The sequence below is a fragment of the Benincasa hispida genome, chromosome 1 (assembly GCF_009727055.1).
Source record: "Benincasa hispida cultivar B227 chromosome 1, ASM972705v1, whole genome shotgun sequence".
Taxonomy (NCBI): Eukaryota; Viridiplantae; Streptophyta; class Magnoliopsida; order Cucurbitales; family Cucurbitaceae; genus Benincasa; species Benincasa hispida.
The window spans coordinates 65,304,065-65,318,629 of NC_052349.1; the positions used below are offsets into that span (position 1 = coordinate 65,304,065).

Here is a 14,565-nt window from a genome sequence, read left to right on the forward strand (position 1 = left end):
AATGTAAAAATGTTATCTTTCTAGTGTAATAGAGTAAAACGATTCAAACCACATATCTCTCGATCACTAATAAATCTATATGTCAATTGAACTATAGTTATTTTAGACAAAAAGTAGAAATGTCTTCTATGATAACTTCATTCATTACTTGTCATAAAAGTAACATGGATGAGAATAATAAATATCACGATAAGTTGAAATTTTTCCATAAAGACGTGAACTTTAGGATGGGGAGGAAAAATTAAAAGGATGAGGTGAATTGAGAGTGTGGATGGACGTAACAAGCAAAGTTGAATACTTTGTGGAAATTGAGAATTTAATATATGATTACAATAAAATAAGTATGATTGATTTGAAAACCCATTTGGCTTTTTATTATTCTCTGCGTGCAGATGGGCTAGCCGGCTAGTTGCGCTGTCTTTCTCCAATTTCACCTCTCTCTCTCATTTCCACCGAATTCTCAAATTTCAAGAGAGAGAGAGAGAAGGAGGAAGAGACAGAAACCCCTCTTTCCTCTTCGATTAACTGCGGCATCATACAATTCTTCCCAGCTTCAAACAAAGTCCAGAACATTCTTCTTCTGATCGGTCAGATCGGGCTTCTAATTTCAACCCCACTTATCGTAATCGATTCCATCAGGTGCCCTTTTGTTCGATTTTCAATTGGGTTCTGTTTTCTTACGGTTTTTCTTTGGTTTATAGCTGTTGGGTTGTGATTCAGATCTACTTCAACCTTCTTACTGCTGATTTTTGTGCTACAATTTCTGGGTAGCTGCTAAAGACAGTTGATTCAGCTACCTCTTTTGCCTCCTTAGTCTCGTAAGATTCCTATGCTTACTCCCTTTTGCGTTTCTTTTCTGTTTCGTATTGTAGATTTTGTAATAGGCTCTTCTCAAGAGGAGAATTCTTTTTTCCCAGTAGTTGCTTTGACCATTTGATATTAATGGTTATGATTTTATCATGCGGAAGTTTGTTTGTTTTTGTTTTTGTTTTAGCTGATTTTATCTAATTAGTTGTTAATTTTTTGTTTTGCTTCATAGGTTTATATCCTTTTCATAGATCTGTTTGGAGTTTTAGCAGCAGGTTGTGAAAATCTAGATGGGAAAAGTTTCATTCATTTTTCCGGTTGTATAAATCTTTCGAGGGCTATTTCTAAAAAAGTCAAACATTTAGCCACCCACCAATTCAGATCCTTTACATTGCTGATTATGACATTATTTATTAATAATAGGGCTTAATGTAAAGGCATTAGCCAAAAACAGGGTGCCTTAATCGAAGGCGAGGAACTTTTTTGTTGTTAAGGAAGGTGGAGGGTTTTATCTATTAGGTGGGATGTTGTTTCCAAGTGGTGCAATGTGGCTAGGTTGGGTATAGACAATTTCACTAGTACGAACACTTTACCCTCCTAGCAAAGTGGTTATTGAGCTTGATACTTCGTGATAAAATACTTGTGAGCAAATTCAAATATGGTTCTTGCATTTTTGGATGGGTATGGCACCTTTTGAGTTATAAAAGTCATATTTCATTGTCTGTAGTGTTTCAATAACTTCATGAAATTATCTCTACTACATCAGGAATGGGGCTTGCATTTAATTTTTGGAAGATCATTGTAATAGTAGTGATTCCTCACCTCTCCCAATCATTCAAGTGTATATGGTAAATGAAGTCCTAAAGTTGGAGGGCCACTTAGGCCTGGTCTAATGATTGAATTTTGTCTTGGCATTTGTTTAAGTTAAAATTTGTGATCTTCCCTACAATATTCATTGCAGCATGAAACGTTGCCACATTCATCCAATATTTTACCTTATCATATTCTTATATTCTCATTGCTATATTTCTTCTGAAGTTTGAACATTTACATTTTATATATTAAATATTGAGATCCTTTTGTATGTGTGTAATAACCATAGATTAACAAGAGCTTCTCTTTGATTGAACAGGTGAACTAGGGGTGCTTCTGGTTGTTGCTGTAATTTGCTAGGATGAAGAAGGCCTTTGATCAAACTGTTAGAGACTTGTAAGCCATCTTCTTAGCTTGTGATACTTTGATTGCATCATTTTAATTTTTTTTTTTTTATTTTAAGTCAAAACAGGTGATTACTTGTCTTGGCAATCTAATTAATTTTCGTCAAATGATCATTAATGAAGATTTACATTAGTGGTCTTGTTTCATCAAAATTCATTTTTATTCATTGATCTAAATTGGACTTTATGCATTAGGTTTTCCTAATAGGTCCCCTCTTCTTTTATTGCAGAAAGAGAGAGGTCAATAAGACCGTGCTCAAAATTCCTAAAATAGAGCAGAAGGTATGCCTTCTCAGTTCTTTATTTATTTTTTAATTTTTTAATTATTCAATTATTATTATTATTTTTTAAAATAATGAAGTGATCTTGTATAGATTCAATTATTTTGTCTTAAAGAATGAGAAAAGAGTGTTTAGGTTCATTTGTCATGCATCTCCAGAATGATAGCCCTTAGGTTAGATAGAAACCTAATTGATGCATGATTTCTAAGGGATTGAAGAAGTTTTTATAACTATGGATACTGTATGAAATAATTAATAAGAAGTTATTGACCATGGCATTCTGATTGATACACGACCAACAATATCGTGAATTTCACTATAGAAACGGCTTCTCAAACTTCTGTAAGAAACTTTTGTAGCATGGGTTCTATTCTCGCCAACTTATATGGAACTACGTTTTTTCCTTTTCCTTTCCTCCTTTCCAGGTTTTGGATGCCACTAGCAATGAGCCTTGGGGTCCTCATGGATCCCTTCTTGCAGATATAGCACAAGCAACTAGAAATTAGTAAGCATAGGCTTGCTTTTGTGGATGCTTTTAGATTGAATATTCTACACCAGGGAAGAACTTATTCCAAATGTCCATGCAGTCATGAATACCAAATGATCATGGGAATACTCTGGAAGCGGATTAATGATACTGGCAAGAATTGGAGGCATGTCTACAAGGTTAGCAGTTTTTCCCTTTTTCTTTCAACTATTAGGATCATTGTATGTAGACGATTGAACTAATTTAATATTTCCATTTTGATATGGAAGCTCTTATTCTCCCTTCTGTATTGTTTTTTCCCGCTTGTTAGTTCAAAAAGCTTGCAATAAATATTACTGTTTGTGACTTTGCATTACCTGAATATATAAGTTACAATTCCCTAATAAGTTTTCAGTTAAATATTTTTCTGGGAAGATGTTTGATAAGAAAAGTATTGCCTCATGTACGCTAAGAAAAAAAATTTCTCAAAAGGGAAGATGTTGATTTCGTTACCAATACATTCTGCAAGCATTGTGTATTTCATTACTTCTGTCAATTCGTCTTTAAAATTATCTATTTTAAACTAAAACAAATTTTTAATGTCCATTAAAACATAACAAGATTCAAATGTCTTTTCTATAAATTAAAAAAATAAAAAAATCCTAATATATGTATTTTTATCATGTTCGTAACCTAGGTTTTTAGATATTACATGTCGACATGCCTGCTTTTGTGCTTTTAAGGAAAAAAGTAGACCGGTTTAAAAACTACAAAAAACTTGAGGAAACTAAGTCCATTAATTCAGGGAAAAAATATGCGATGAAAAATTGACACTGTTAGGACTCAAAGAAACAATAAAAAATGGCCTGCCTTTTCTATACCCACCCTTGATTCTTTCATTCTTTTTCTCCACGAAAGTTGGTCTTTATCCCAAAAAAAAAAAAAAAAATGACAACGGATGTGATATTCCCTATTTGTAGAGCTAGAGAGGCGTCTGCTATCTCTTTTGATCGTCTGGTTTGCTTGCTTGGTGTGATTGTTTGTCCTTTTCTAGCTGCTCTGGCCTACTCAAAGTTGAAGTTATATTGTTGGTCCTTCCTTTCACACCTTTCTTTTTTCAGTATACCAACAAAACCTCTACTACTGACTCTATGTTGAAAAGGCAAAAACAATTGATATTATCTGCAGATTCTGAGTGAATTGATGAAACCTTCTCTACATCCTATTAGATTGCCTAATTTTATTTGTCTTTTGAATGATATAAAGTACGTACATCACGGGAAGATTATTTTTTAAACTCTTTCACAACATGAAAATTGAAAAAATTTGTGTTTCTCTGGTAATACCATAATACTAATGAACAAATTAGCCCCCGTGATTCTATCCATTTACTTGGGGTTGGGGTTAATGGGCAGAGGCTTGAAGTGTCCCCTTTAATTAGTTGGAGGCTGGGGAATTACATAATAAAATATTTCTTTCCCTGCTTTCTTTTCTCCATTTTTTTAACAAATAAAATAAATTGGAACTAAAGACAAGAAATTGCGTTGTGTTCCCACAACCCTTCATTTTCTTCCTATATTCTAGTAATTTCCTGCTTTATCACAGTGTGGAATTTATTTATGGGTTGCACGAAGTTGCTATATTAGTAGAAATTTAAAATAACTAATTCTTCTTTGAACTGACAGTAGCAAGAGATGACTGCATGAAAAGAATCTCTTTTTTCCTTTTATTCCTACCCAAACTTTTATCTTTCTCAGGGTTTGACCGTTTTGGAGTACTTGGTGGGTCATGGGTCGGAGCGTGTCATAGATGACATCAGAGAACATGCATATCAGATATCGGTACATTTTTCTTACTCAATTCACTATGACTATTATTTTTACTCTAGCTCTCTGATTTTCATGAAAGACTCTTTAATTAATCAACCATCTTTTGGATGACAGACCTTGTCTGATTTTCAATACATCGACTCCAATGGGAGGGACCAAGGCAACAATGTTAGAAAGAAATCTCAAAATCTTGTAGCCCTTGTAAATGATAAAGAAAGGATCATTGAGGTCAGACAGAAAGCTGCTGCTAATAGGGACAAGTGAGTCTGCTCTCAAAGTTCGGTTGTTTTATATTTTTGTCATTTCTTCATTCTTTTGTTCATTTTTCTTAGCTTGTCCTTATTAATTGCACAAGTAACGTTCGGCAGCCGTTTGTATCTCTCGTTGATTGTTGGTTCTTTTGGTTCTCGTCTCATTCTCTCTTCCTTTAGGAGGTTGTATCTTGAACATTTTGCTCCCTTTTCATCAATCATTGAATAGTTTATTTCTTGGAAAAAAAAATAATAGTAAACATATAAGTAAATTGGAGCAGTAATCTTGTTTAGTAGTGCCAATTTTTCATTTCAGACCCTCAGATAATTTTATTTCATATACACATGCCTCTAACGAAAGCGATTTGTGTTTTTTATCCAAGTGACCTGAATATTGAACTTCCTTCTTTCCATTGTGTTTGTTACAATGCTTTATTTATATAAAATAATAAGATATAAAATTCTACATATGTCATGTTTAATCCATTTCAAATTTCATGGTCAGTATTTTTAACACTTTTATAGTTTTTTTTCCCCTGGTCTTTTGATAAATTTGATTTATTTTATTACACGTTTCACATTTACATTGTATAGAAATGTTCTTTCAGTTTTTACATAATAGTATCAACAACTTGATAACTTTTACAGTATTTATGAATATCATGATGTCACACAGGTTTCGCAGCCCATCATCTATGGGCAGTATGTATAGACCAAGTTCAGGAGGATATGATGACCGCTATGAAGGACGATATGGAAGCCGTGATGGAGACAGAAATGGGGATTCTTATGGGAGGGAAAGAGATTATGGTTTTAGAGATGATCGTGCTGGCAGAAATGAGGATTCATATGGTCGTGATTATGAAGAACGCTATAACAGAGATGGTTTTAAGGATGATGATTATCGAGGAAGAAGCCGAAACATTGATGACTATCAGCATGGTTCAAGGAGCAGGAGCTCTGATAGAGATGGAGAACGTACATACGATGATGATGGTCAAGCTTCTTCTCGGTAGGCACCTGCTGCAGATATAAAATGTTGATGCCAGATAACTATTAAATTAGTGAATTCCATTTTAGTTGTTGCCTACGCTCACTTCTTTACAAAACTTGTTTTCAAACAAATGAGGCAAGTATTTTGTTTTTCTAGTCTGACATGCACAGGTTTTCTTGGAAATGTAAATTTAGTTCTCTGTCTTGTTCTCTTCTACGTTTTCAAGGGAGTAAATATCATTAATTCATTAATTTCTTCCGCAATGAAGGAAACTTGCAATATGATCTTTTTAATTACGTCTTGATGAAGTTTGATATGTGTATAATTTTCTTGAAAAGCACTCATTTCCTTGCTTTTCCTATTTCTTGCAGCAACAATGGTGCCAGAGCCGACGAGCAATCTCAGATTGGAAGGTTAGTTTCAATTGTTTATTTTATACTTCTCTGATGATGGTGCAGTGTAGTGATATTATTTGATATATCACTTTTATCCCTAAAAAGGAACAATATGTTGCATTACAAAATTTGAATGTTTCATAGGCAGCTTGAACGTAAATTTTCAGAACAGAATATTGGTGCTCCGCCTCCGCCAAGTTATGAAGAAGCTGTGAATGAATCTGGAAGCACCGTGCATAGTCAAAGGTGCTAATTTTGTTCCAAAGATAATGATGTCACATTTTCTTTTAATCTTGTTTGCCATTCATTCAATTGATATATTGTATCTGTAAACAGAGATGTAGAAGCTCCAGCAACTACTTCTCCAAGAGCTTTTCCTCCACCCACGTCCAGTAGTCCAAGCCAGCCAACTACTCATGGAACCACTGCATCCCCGCCTATGCAGGGACTTGATGGTTCAGATGAATTTGACCCCCGTGGTTCAGTTCCAGGTATGGGAAGCACTTGTGATTTTTCCATGGTTGGACAATTTGCATTAAAAAAGTATTTTCCATCATTTTTATTATATGGTATGGCAATTTTCTCTGGTCTTTATAATTTACACTTAATATCTATTTCTTTTTTTTTCTTTTTCCATTTCTTATTTCAGCTGCTCCAAATGCTGCCCCAAATGCCTCAAGCAGTTTGGAGACAAATTTATTTGACTCCTTGGCCTTAGTGCCTGTTGGGCCAGTAACATCAGCTGCAGACTCTGAGAGTCATGTTCAGACAAGCTCTGTTGCGGGGTCCTATACTCAAAATCAGGTAATATTGAACCATTGAAATGATTTTGAACTGATATCTGTTCCGCTTGTTGCTATGTTTATACATGCGATTTTAGTTTTCATGTATCCATAACTTAAGTGCTTTCTCATCAATCTTATTCCTGGCATTGTTGAGAATGTTGTACCGTGGTTTTGGTAGATGTAGCATACTGGGAGATTGCATTTTTATGGAGTACAGAAATTTTAGATTTCTCGAATGCAAATTTAAATTTGGGTTGATTTCTATGTCGTAAAATTGGATTCTAGATCAATTATTATTGATGGCAGAGATTGAAATTTTGCAACTTCGTATGCTCATGCAGACCTTTGAAGACCCGTTTGGGGACTCGCCTTTTAAAGCCATTTCTTCCTCTGGTGTCCAAGAACAAGCACATTTTCACCGTGGGGAATCATTTTCTGCCGCAACTTACTCCACACCAGGCATCCCTGTTCAACCTCAGCCGAATTTGCACCATCCTCGTGAAGAGACTCTGCAACATCATAATATTGGTGTACTGGCTGATCTCCTTCCTCCTGAAACTTTACCTGCTGCTGTTTCACAGCCCACAATATCAAACCAACCAGTACAGCCAAATTTTCAAGCTGTAGCTGGCTTGCCTGCACAGCCAAATTCAAACTTGGGGAATTATCAGCAAGATGGAAATATTGCTCCTGTAAATTTTCAAAATCAAACCGAACCAGGGAGAGAGTTTGGGAATGGGATGTTCATGGCACAAGGAGGAATACCAGCTCATGTCAATTCATATATGGCTCCTCCAAATGCTGGATCTAATACACAGCCCAATAATTTTGGAACATCTCATAATGGTTCTGCAGCTCCCACGAGTTCTCATGTCACGCTTCAAACTACAAGGCCTGCTCAGCTTGATAGTGGAAACTTCAATCCGCCACACGGTTCTGTAGCTCCAGTAGCTTCTCAAGCGTCTCACCAAGCCTCAAATTTTCCTGTTGTAAAATCTAACCTTGACGTTATGGGTAGTTTTAATCCTCAAGCAGGAAACTATACATCCATGGCTCCCCAGCAAATTCCTCCGGCTGGATCACTTTCAACTGCATCTCAAGCTTCGAAGAATAAGTTTGAAACCAAGTCCACAGTATGGTCTGACACATTAAGCAGAGGGCTTGTCAATTTAAACATATCTGGACGTAAGTTTTCCCTTTTGATTTCATTACGTCGATCACTTGCACACACCAATGAGGTTAACCTGATTGTGTTGATTTCTTTTGGACGTACCAGGTTTCATACGTTTAGAAAAACATAATAAATCTTCATTCCTCCTTTTTTGAAGAATATGTTCTCGTGCAGCTAAAACAAACCCAATGGCGGATATTGGTGTCGATTTTGAAGCCCTTAATAGGAAGGAGAAGAGAATGGAGAAGCCTAGTACAGCTCCAGTGGTATCTACCATTAACATGGGTAAAGCTATGGGATCTGGTTCTGGGATAGGCCGAGCCGGTGCTGGTGCACTAAGGCCGACTTCAAATGCAATGTCAGGTTCCGGTTTGGGCATGGAAATGGGAATGGGCATGGGCATGAACCCCAATCCTGGCATGGGCATGGGCATGGGCATGGGCATGAGAGGCTATGGAGGTATGAATCAACCCATGGGTGGCATGGGGATGAATATGGGTATGGGGCAGCAAGGAATCCAAATGCAGCAACCTCGAGCGAACATGCCCGGTGTATACAACCCGATGATGGGTGCTGGTGGTTATGCCCCTCAACAGCCACCATACGGGAGTTACCGATGACGTGAAATATCTTGTTAGAGTTGTGGAAGAGCCTTTGCTTGTTTATCAGGTTATAAGATTAGATAGGACAGCACTAAATATTCAAAGATCTGCATCCAACCCAAGATTTTATTATTCGAAGTTATATTTTTTTCCACTGAATGAAGGCCATGTCTTCATTGTTTTCTACCAAATCTTCTGTTAGTCATTCTTTGTGGGTTGAGTTCTGCTTTGAATTTTGTGTGTATCAACGAGTTCAAATCTTTCTTATCATTTTCCTTCCACTTTCTTGTGATTGTATATTTGATTGAATACAAGTTAAATAATAAAATACGATGGTGTAAGTTTGTCTCATTCATATTTCATATTTTTTAGGATCTGCTTTGTGGCTATTGGGATGGATTTTTAGTTTACTAGAATTGACCCCTCATTAGTGAAAATGGTATTCTTGCAGTGGTGAGATTATAAGCTGTGAGAAACTCTATTGGCTTGATCATTCTAAATCCATCTCATGTGTAAATTTGTAGTGCACCCTTGAAGACATTAGGGAAAATGGTTTGTGATCTTGCAACAGAATTGTCCAAGTATATCATACTTCAATAACAATGAGTTCATTGCTCTCACAACTACTATAGTGTTTTTCCTATATACTTGTTGGAAATTCATCAAATTGATTACAAGTTTTAATTGATGAAGTTTTTTCCCCCCTCTCTCTCTCTAGGAAGCTAACTAGAAGAATGCTTCGCAAAGAGACCTAGTGCTAAATGAAATAAATATCACCAGTTTCAACGCAAACGGATTGATCATCAATGCTCGTCAATCGGTTTATTTTTTATTTTTTAATTATAAATTGAGCAATGGGCCTCACATAAATACAGAACACAGAATAAACAACAAAAGTAGTTCCCCACTTCTGTAAGCATGGTCTAGTTTAGAGTGGAAAAACTATTTAATATGTAAGCCAAGACAAATTCCAAAAATTTTGACCCTCAAATAGGAGCTTAAAACCTAAAGGACATTTTAAAGGTCCAAACTACAATCAAAATGATAGCAACAATTATTATTCTTTGACGTTTATACCTCCTAAACTATGCTCCAAACATGACAATTATTTTTTTTAATAACCAAAAGACGTGTGTTAAAAATTTATCAATCTTCCCTACTTTAACTATTCAAAGAAATGTCAAAGCGATCATACGAGCATGTTAATAACTACAAGACATGTAGTTCCATTTAACCGTTGCCATTTAAAAAGATTCTAGAAGTATGTGTATGCATACCTCCTTGCGAAGGAAGACTAAGAGTAGTAGCTATAAAAGAACCTGAACTTCAAGAATGATGAAGATCCCATGTGCATCTGGCAAAGAATGCACCATTACGGGTACATCTTATTATCTTTTCTTCAAACAAGATATAAAATAATAAATTTCTGTCACTCAATTATTTAACCTCTGTCATTAATTAAAATTAGAACTGTTTGTTCAATTTTTGTGTATATATTTTTAAATGTCCAATTTAGTCACTATGTTTTTAATAAATCTTAAATTTAGTTTCTACTATTAGTTTATTATTGTTTTTTAAAAAGAACTTATTGCTATCTATTAGCATTTTCACTGTAAATTTTCGAAACATATTCACATATTATTATTTAACCAATTTATGTAAAAATTATCTTTGAAGAACTAAATCTTAGATTTATTGAAAATACATTTTAAAATTGGACAGCTAAAAATACAAAAACCAAAATTAAACAAATTCAAAATATTGGACCAAAATGGTATTTTTAAACATTAATTTATTATTCAATTAACTATTAGAATTATTTCAGATTATATTATAGAATAGAATATAAAATAAAAATTAGAATTCTTTTGAGTTCAAAATTACAGATTTGAGTTTTAAATTTATTTATTTTTACATGAAATTATTAATTTTAAGTATGATTTACCTTCCTAACTAGTGATTAAATTAATTAAGGCTTAAGAATCGGTAATTAATTAAAGGTTAAATTATAATTTTTTTTATTCGTGAGTGTCTAGGCCAACTTATGCGCATTTCAACTGATCTCACGAGACAACTCGAAAGGTAAATTATAATTGAAGTACATAAATTTTGATGTTTGTGTTTATTTGATCCTTGAACATTCAAGACGGTCTCATAGATCCTAAAAATTCAATTTCATATCTAATAAATTCTAGAACTTTAAAAATATCGAATAGATTCTTGAACTTTTAATTATATGTCTAGTCTAATAGGTCTTTGATATATTAAAAAAATTAACTATTAATTAGATATAAATTTGACTTTATGTCTAATATAACTTAAAATTTCAATTTTGTACCTAGTAGATAAGTGATTTAAAAAAAATAAAATAAAAAATATTTAACCTATAAGATACATGATTGCAAATCAATGAATCTATTGGATACAAAAAGTAACAGTTTAAAATCTATTAGAAACTTAATAAAGTTTAGGACTTATTCGACAATTTTGAAAGTTTAAATATTGAATAGACACAAGACTCAAAGTTAATAATAATAATAATAATAATAATAATTAACCAATTACATACCTCCGTAAATTATTCATTTATTAGGCATAAAAGTTCAATCATGTTGTAGAATTGAGAGCAAAATGAGTCACTATGAGAATGGGAATACCGAAGAAATAAAGTACAATATATAAAATTAATAACTAAAATTTAGAAAGAAAAAAAATATAGGAAATTAAAGTAGATTTTTTCTCCAAATTTCTTTATTTCTCACCGATGTCCACTTCTTTACAAAATCTATGAATGTCCATTATTTATAGAAATTTTATCTGTGATATATTTGAACACTAAACATGGACATTATATTAAATCTATATTATAATATTTATAATAAATGATTTTTTTTGTTATAATAATTTTTTGATTTCCATCAATCTAAACATAGTTATGGTTAAGATTAATAGTCTCGACCATGAAATCTTAGGATTGCGATTTTAGATTTTTAAAAAACTATTAAAATCGATAACCAAACGTAGATATTTAATCGAGATACTTATATAAATAGCATAACGTAAATATATATTTTTAAATATAGTAATAAGTTTAAGAATTTATAATAAATTAGATGGTGAAAACCAACTCAAGTTGAAATATAAAATAAAATACGAAAATTTAAAATTCAAATTTATATTATATTAGTCAAAACTAAAAATTATACCTTTTTAAAAGCTTTTTTTTAATACTATATGATATATGTTATGATATGCTAAAATTTAGTGATAATGAGATATGTGATTCGAATCTTTCCATACTTCAATTATATTAAAGATATTTGATAATAGCTCAAATTAGTCATTGGAAAATATATAAAACCTCGGTGTTAATCCTTGGAAAATTTTTAAAATGATTGTGAAAGATGGATATTTTTGAAAAATTTCGAAAATGCCATCGAAACTAGAAAGAAGGGATAGGGTAATGGGTTAAGAAAAGAGAATGAGAAGAGAGAAGCAAATAACATACCACTGGTAAAGTAGTAGGAAAATCCAGCTCTCTGGATAAGTTTAGAAGCAAGCGGGAGCTAGATGAACAGCAGACGAATCGAGGATCTTCCGAAGCGCTTTGGCCGGAGTTTCTGTCATTAATTCTTCAACAATTTAGTTCAGTAAAAGCAGTTAGATAGAAAAGGAAGAACGGAAATGGAGGAGAGAACATGTTGGAGATGAAGAGGAATGAGTGTGTAGTACAGTGTGAGGATGAGAGGGGAGAAGTCTGGGTACATATAGGATCGGAAGAAGGATGCTTCGTCCACTGCTTTCCTATGTTCCAAACTATAATGAATTTTCAGACCTCAAATTAACAAGGGAGTATGGACTTCACCCGCACATTTTCTAATTATAGTTTGTCATGTGATAAGAGTGAAATGCACAAGTATAGATACATCTTGGCTTTAGTTTAGTTAAATAGCAAGTTTGGTCAATGTTCTCAGGCCAAATACATGACACATAGTAGGAGTGGTATGTGATAAAAGGAGTATAGAGATACATGATGGATATCAAGCATCGTCTAAGAAGATAAATGGATTTTTTGGTCCTTGAAAATTAAATCGACGAAGAGGGTTCAAAATGATGCATGAGAGAATAGAGGGAGTGAAGAGGAATCCAATTTCTAATAGAAGCATATGATTGCTTTGTTTCAATGAAATTCGTACATTTCAAGTTATAGAATACTAAATGACAATAAGTTAAGCATGCCTTTTACAAGTTGTTGGGGAGAAGAACAAGTTACCTTTGAAGAGTTTTTCTTCTAAAATTTCTCCCGGTCTTCAAAAGCATAACACGCGCAATTGTTTTAGTAATAACCTAAATAGTATGTCGTAGATGGATACCTTATCCTGGTGACACTACGATTACGACCCGTTTTTTGTAGATGTTACAATTATTGTAAAGTGCTACAAATGATATGATATTCTAATAATTCATGTGGAGACATATGAGTGGAGGTGTTCTATACAAAAAGATTTGTATAAGACTAGACCACCGTGAATAGTCTCTTTATATAACGCCATTAATAATAGATTTAAATTTCACCAGGATGACCATTGGTGACATGACATAAATTCTGAGTGAGTTAGGAACACCTGCCTATGAAAGGAGTCCTTTGATTTGTATGGGTAAGAGTGGCCAGATCGCTGACTCAATAGCTTACCCTTTTGGGAATTTATCTGATTAAGGAGCTGGGAATATAGCTACATAAGACGAAATTCACTCATTCCTTAATGTTGGGGTAAGTAGCCAAATTGCTCTCTTAAGGGCTGATTCAAAGGCTCAAATAATGTGGCGCCACACTTTCTTTTGGCTCAAGAGGGGTTTGGTCATAATTGGACTATGACTTATTGTTCATTAGAGAGATCAGTGATACTTAAGAAGTTAGATGTAACTACAAGGGTAAAACGGTAATTTTTAGCCTAACTGTACTTATGAGCAATTTGTGAAGGGTCATCGCGTTGTTGACTAGTTATATCTAATGGATACGGAAACATATTTATAGTACGAAGAGTGCAACTGCAGGTCTTTAGTGAAGTGACCGACAATTAATGGATGTTGATTAATTTAATTAAAGAAGTTTAATTAATTATTCAAGTACTATTAGAGCTTCAATCTACAGGTCCATAAGGTCCCTTCTGTAGCTCGATATGGATTATTGAAAATTAATTTTAGACTAATTTGAATTATTCAAATTAATTGAGGGAATTAATTATATATGATATAATTAATTTAAATTAATTATATGTAATATAATTAATATAATGTATTTGATACATTATAATATAAAGTTTATTTTGAGAGGAATTAAATATTTGAATGTGATTCAAATAATAATTATATGAATGAGATTCATATAATTAAGTTTAATATGAATTGGACTTATATTAAAGACCATGTATTATTGAGAGAGAAACAAATTATAGGTTATATTGTATTTGATACAATATAAAAACTATAGGTTATGTGTTATATTTGATATAACATATAGTTTAATATATATTATATGATAAAGTAGTTATCATATAAATATATATTAAAAAAATTTATTAAAAGTAATTTGTTAAATTATTTTGAATTTTATATTAATTTTTGAAATTAATATGGGAGGGAGTTGTAACTCTCTCCCCCTCTTTTCTCTCTCAGTAGAACGTGTGTGTGGGAGTTGGCTGAAGATTTAATATCTTCTTTTCTTTTATTTTTTGTTTTCTCTAGTTCTTCCTAGAAACACACGGAA

General features: G+C 33.2%; 1 protein-coding gene across 3 annotated transcripts; it reads left to right on the top strand.

The window, feature by feature from the left end:
• The first annotated feature begins 375 nt into the window (after window positions 1-375).
• On the top strand, window positions 376-9,153 carry LOC120074533 (clathrin interactor EPSIN 2-like). 3 transcript variants are annotated; one of them, XM_039027691.1, is made up of 15 exons: window positions 376-639; window positions 721-818; window positions 1,940-2,016; window positions 2,255-2,306; window positions 2,731-2,810; window positions 2,893-2,971; window positions 4,529-4,612; window positions 4,715-4,860; window positions 5,528-5,863; window positions 6,217-6,258; window positions 6,385-6,486; window positions 6,577-6,731; window positions 6,890-7,044; window positions 7,367-8,210; window positions 8,371-9,153. In XM_039027691.1, the coding sequence occupies exons 3-15, from the start codon at window positions 1,982-1,984 to the stop codon at window positions 8,814-8,816; spliced, it is 2,556 nt and encodes an 851-aa protein (XP_038883619.1). In that variant the 5' UTR covers window positions 376-639; window positions 721-818; window positions 1,940-1,981; the 3' UTR covers window positions 8,817-9,153. The 3 variants fall into 3 exon arrangements, with proteins under 3 accessions (XP_038883619.1, XP_038883625.1, XP_038883632.1); XM_039027697.1 differs by having other exon boundaries at window positions 772-818; XM_039027704.1 differs by having other exon boundaries at window positions 781-818.
• The last annotated feature ends 5,412 nt before the right edge of the window (window positions 9,154-14,565 follow it).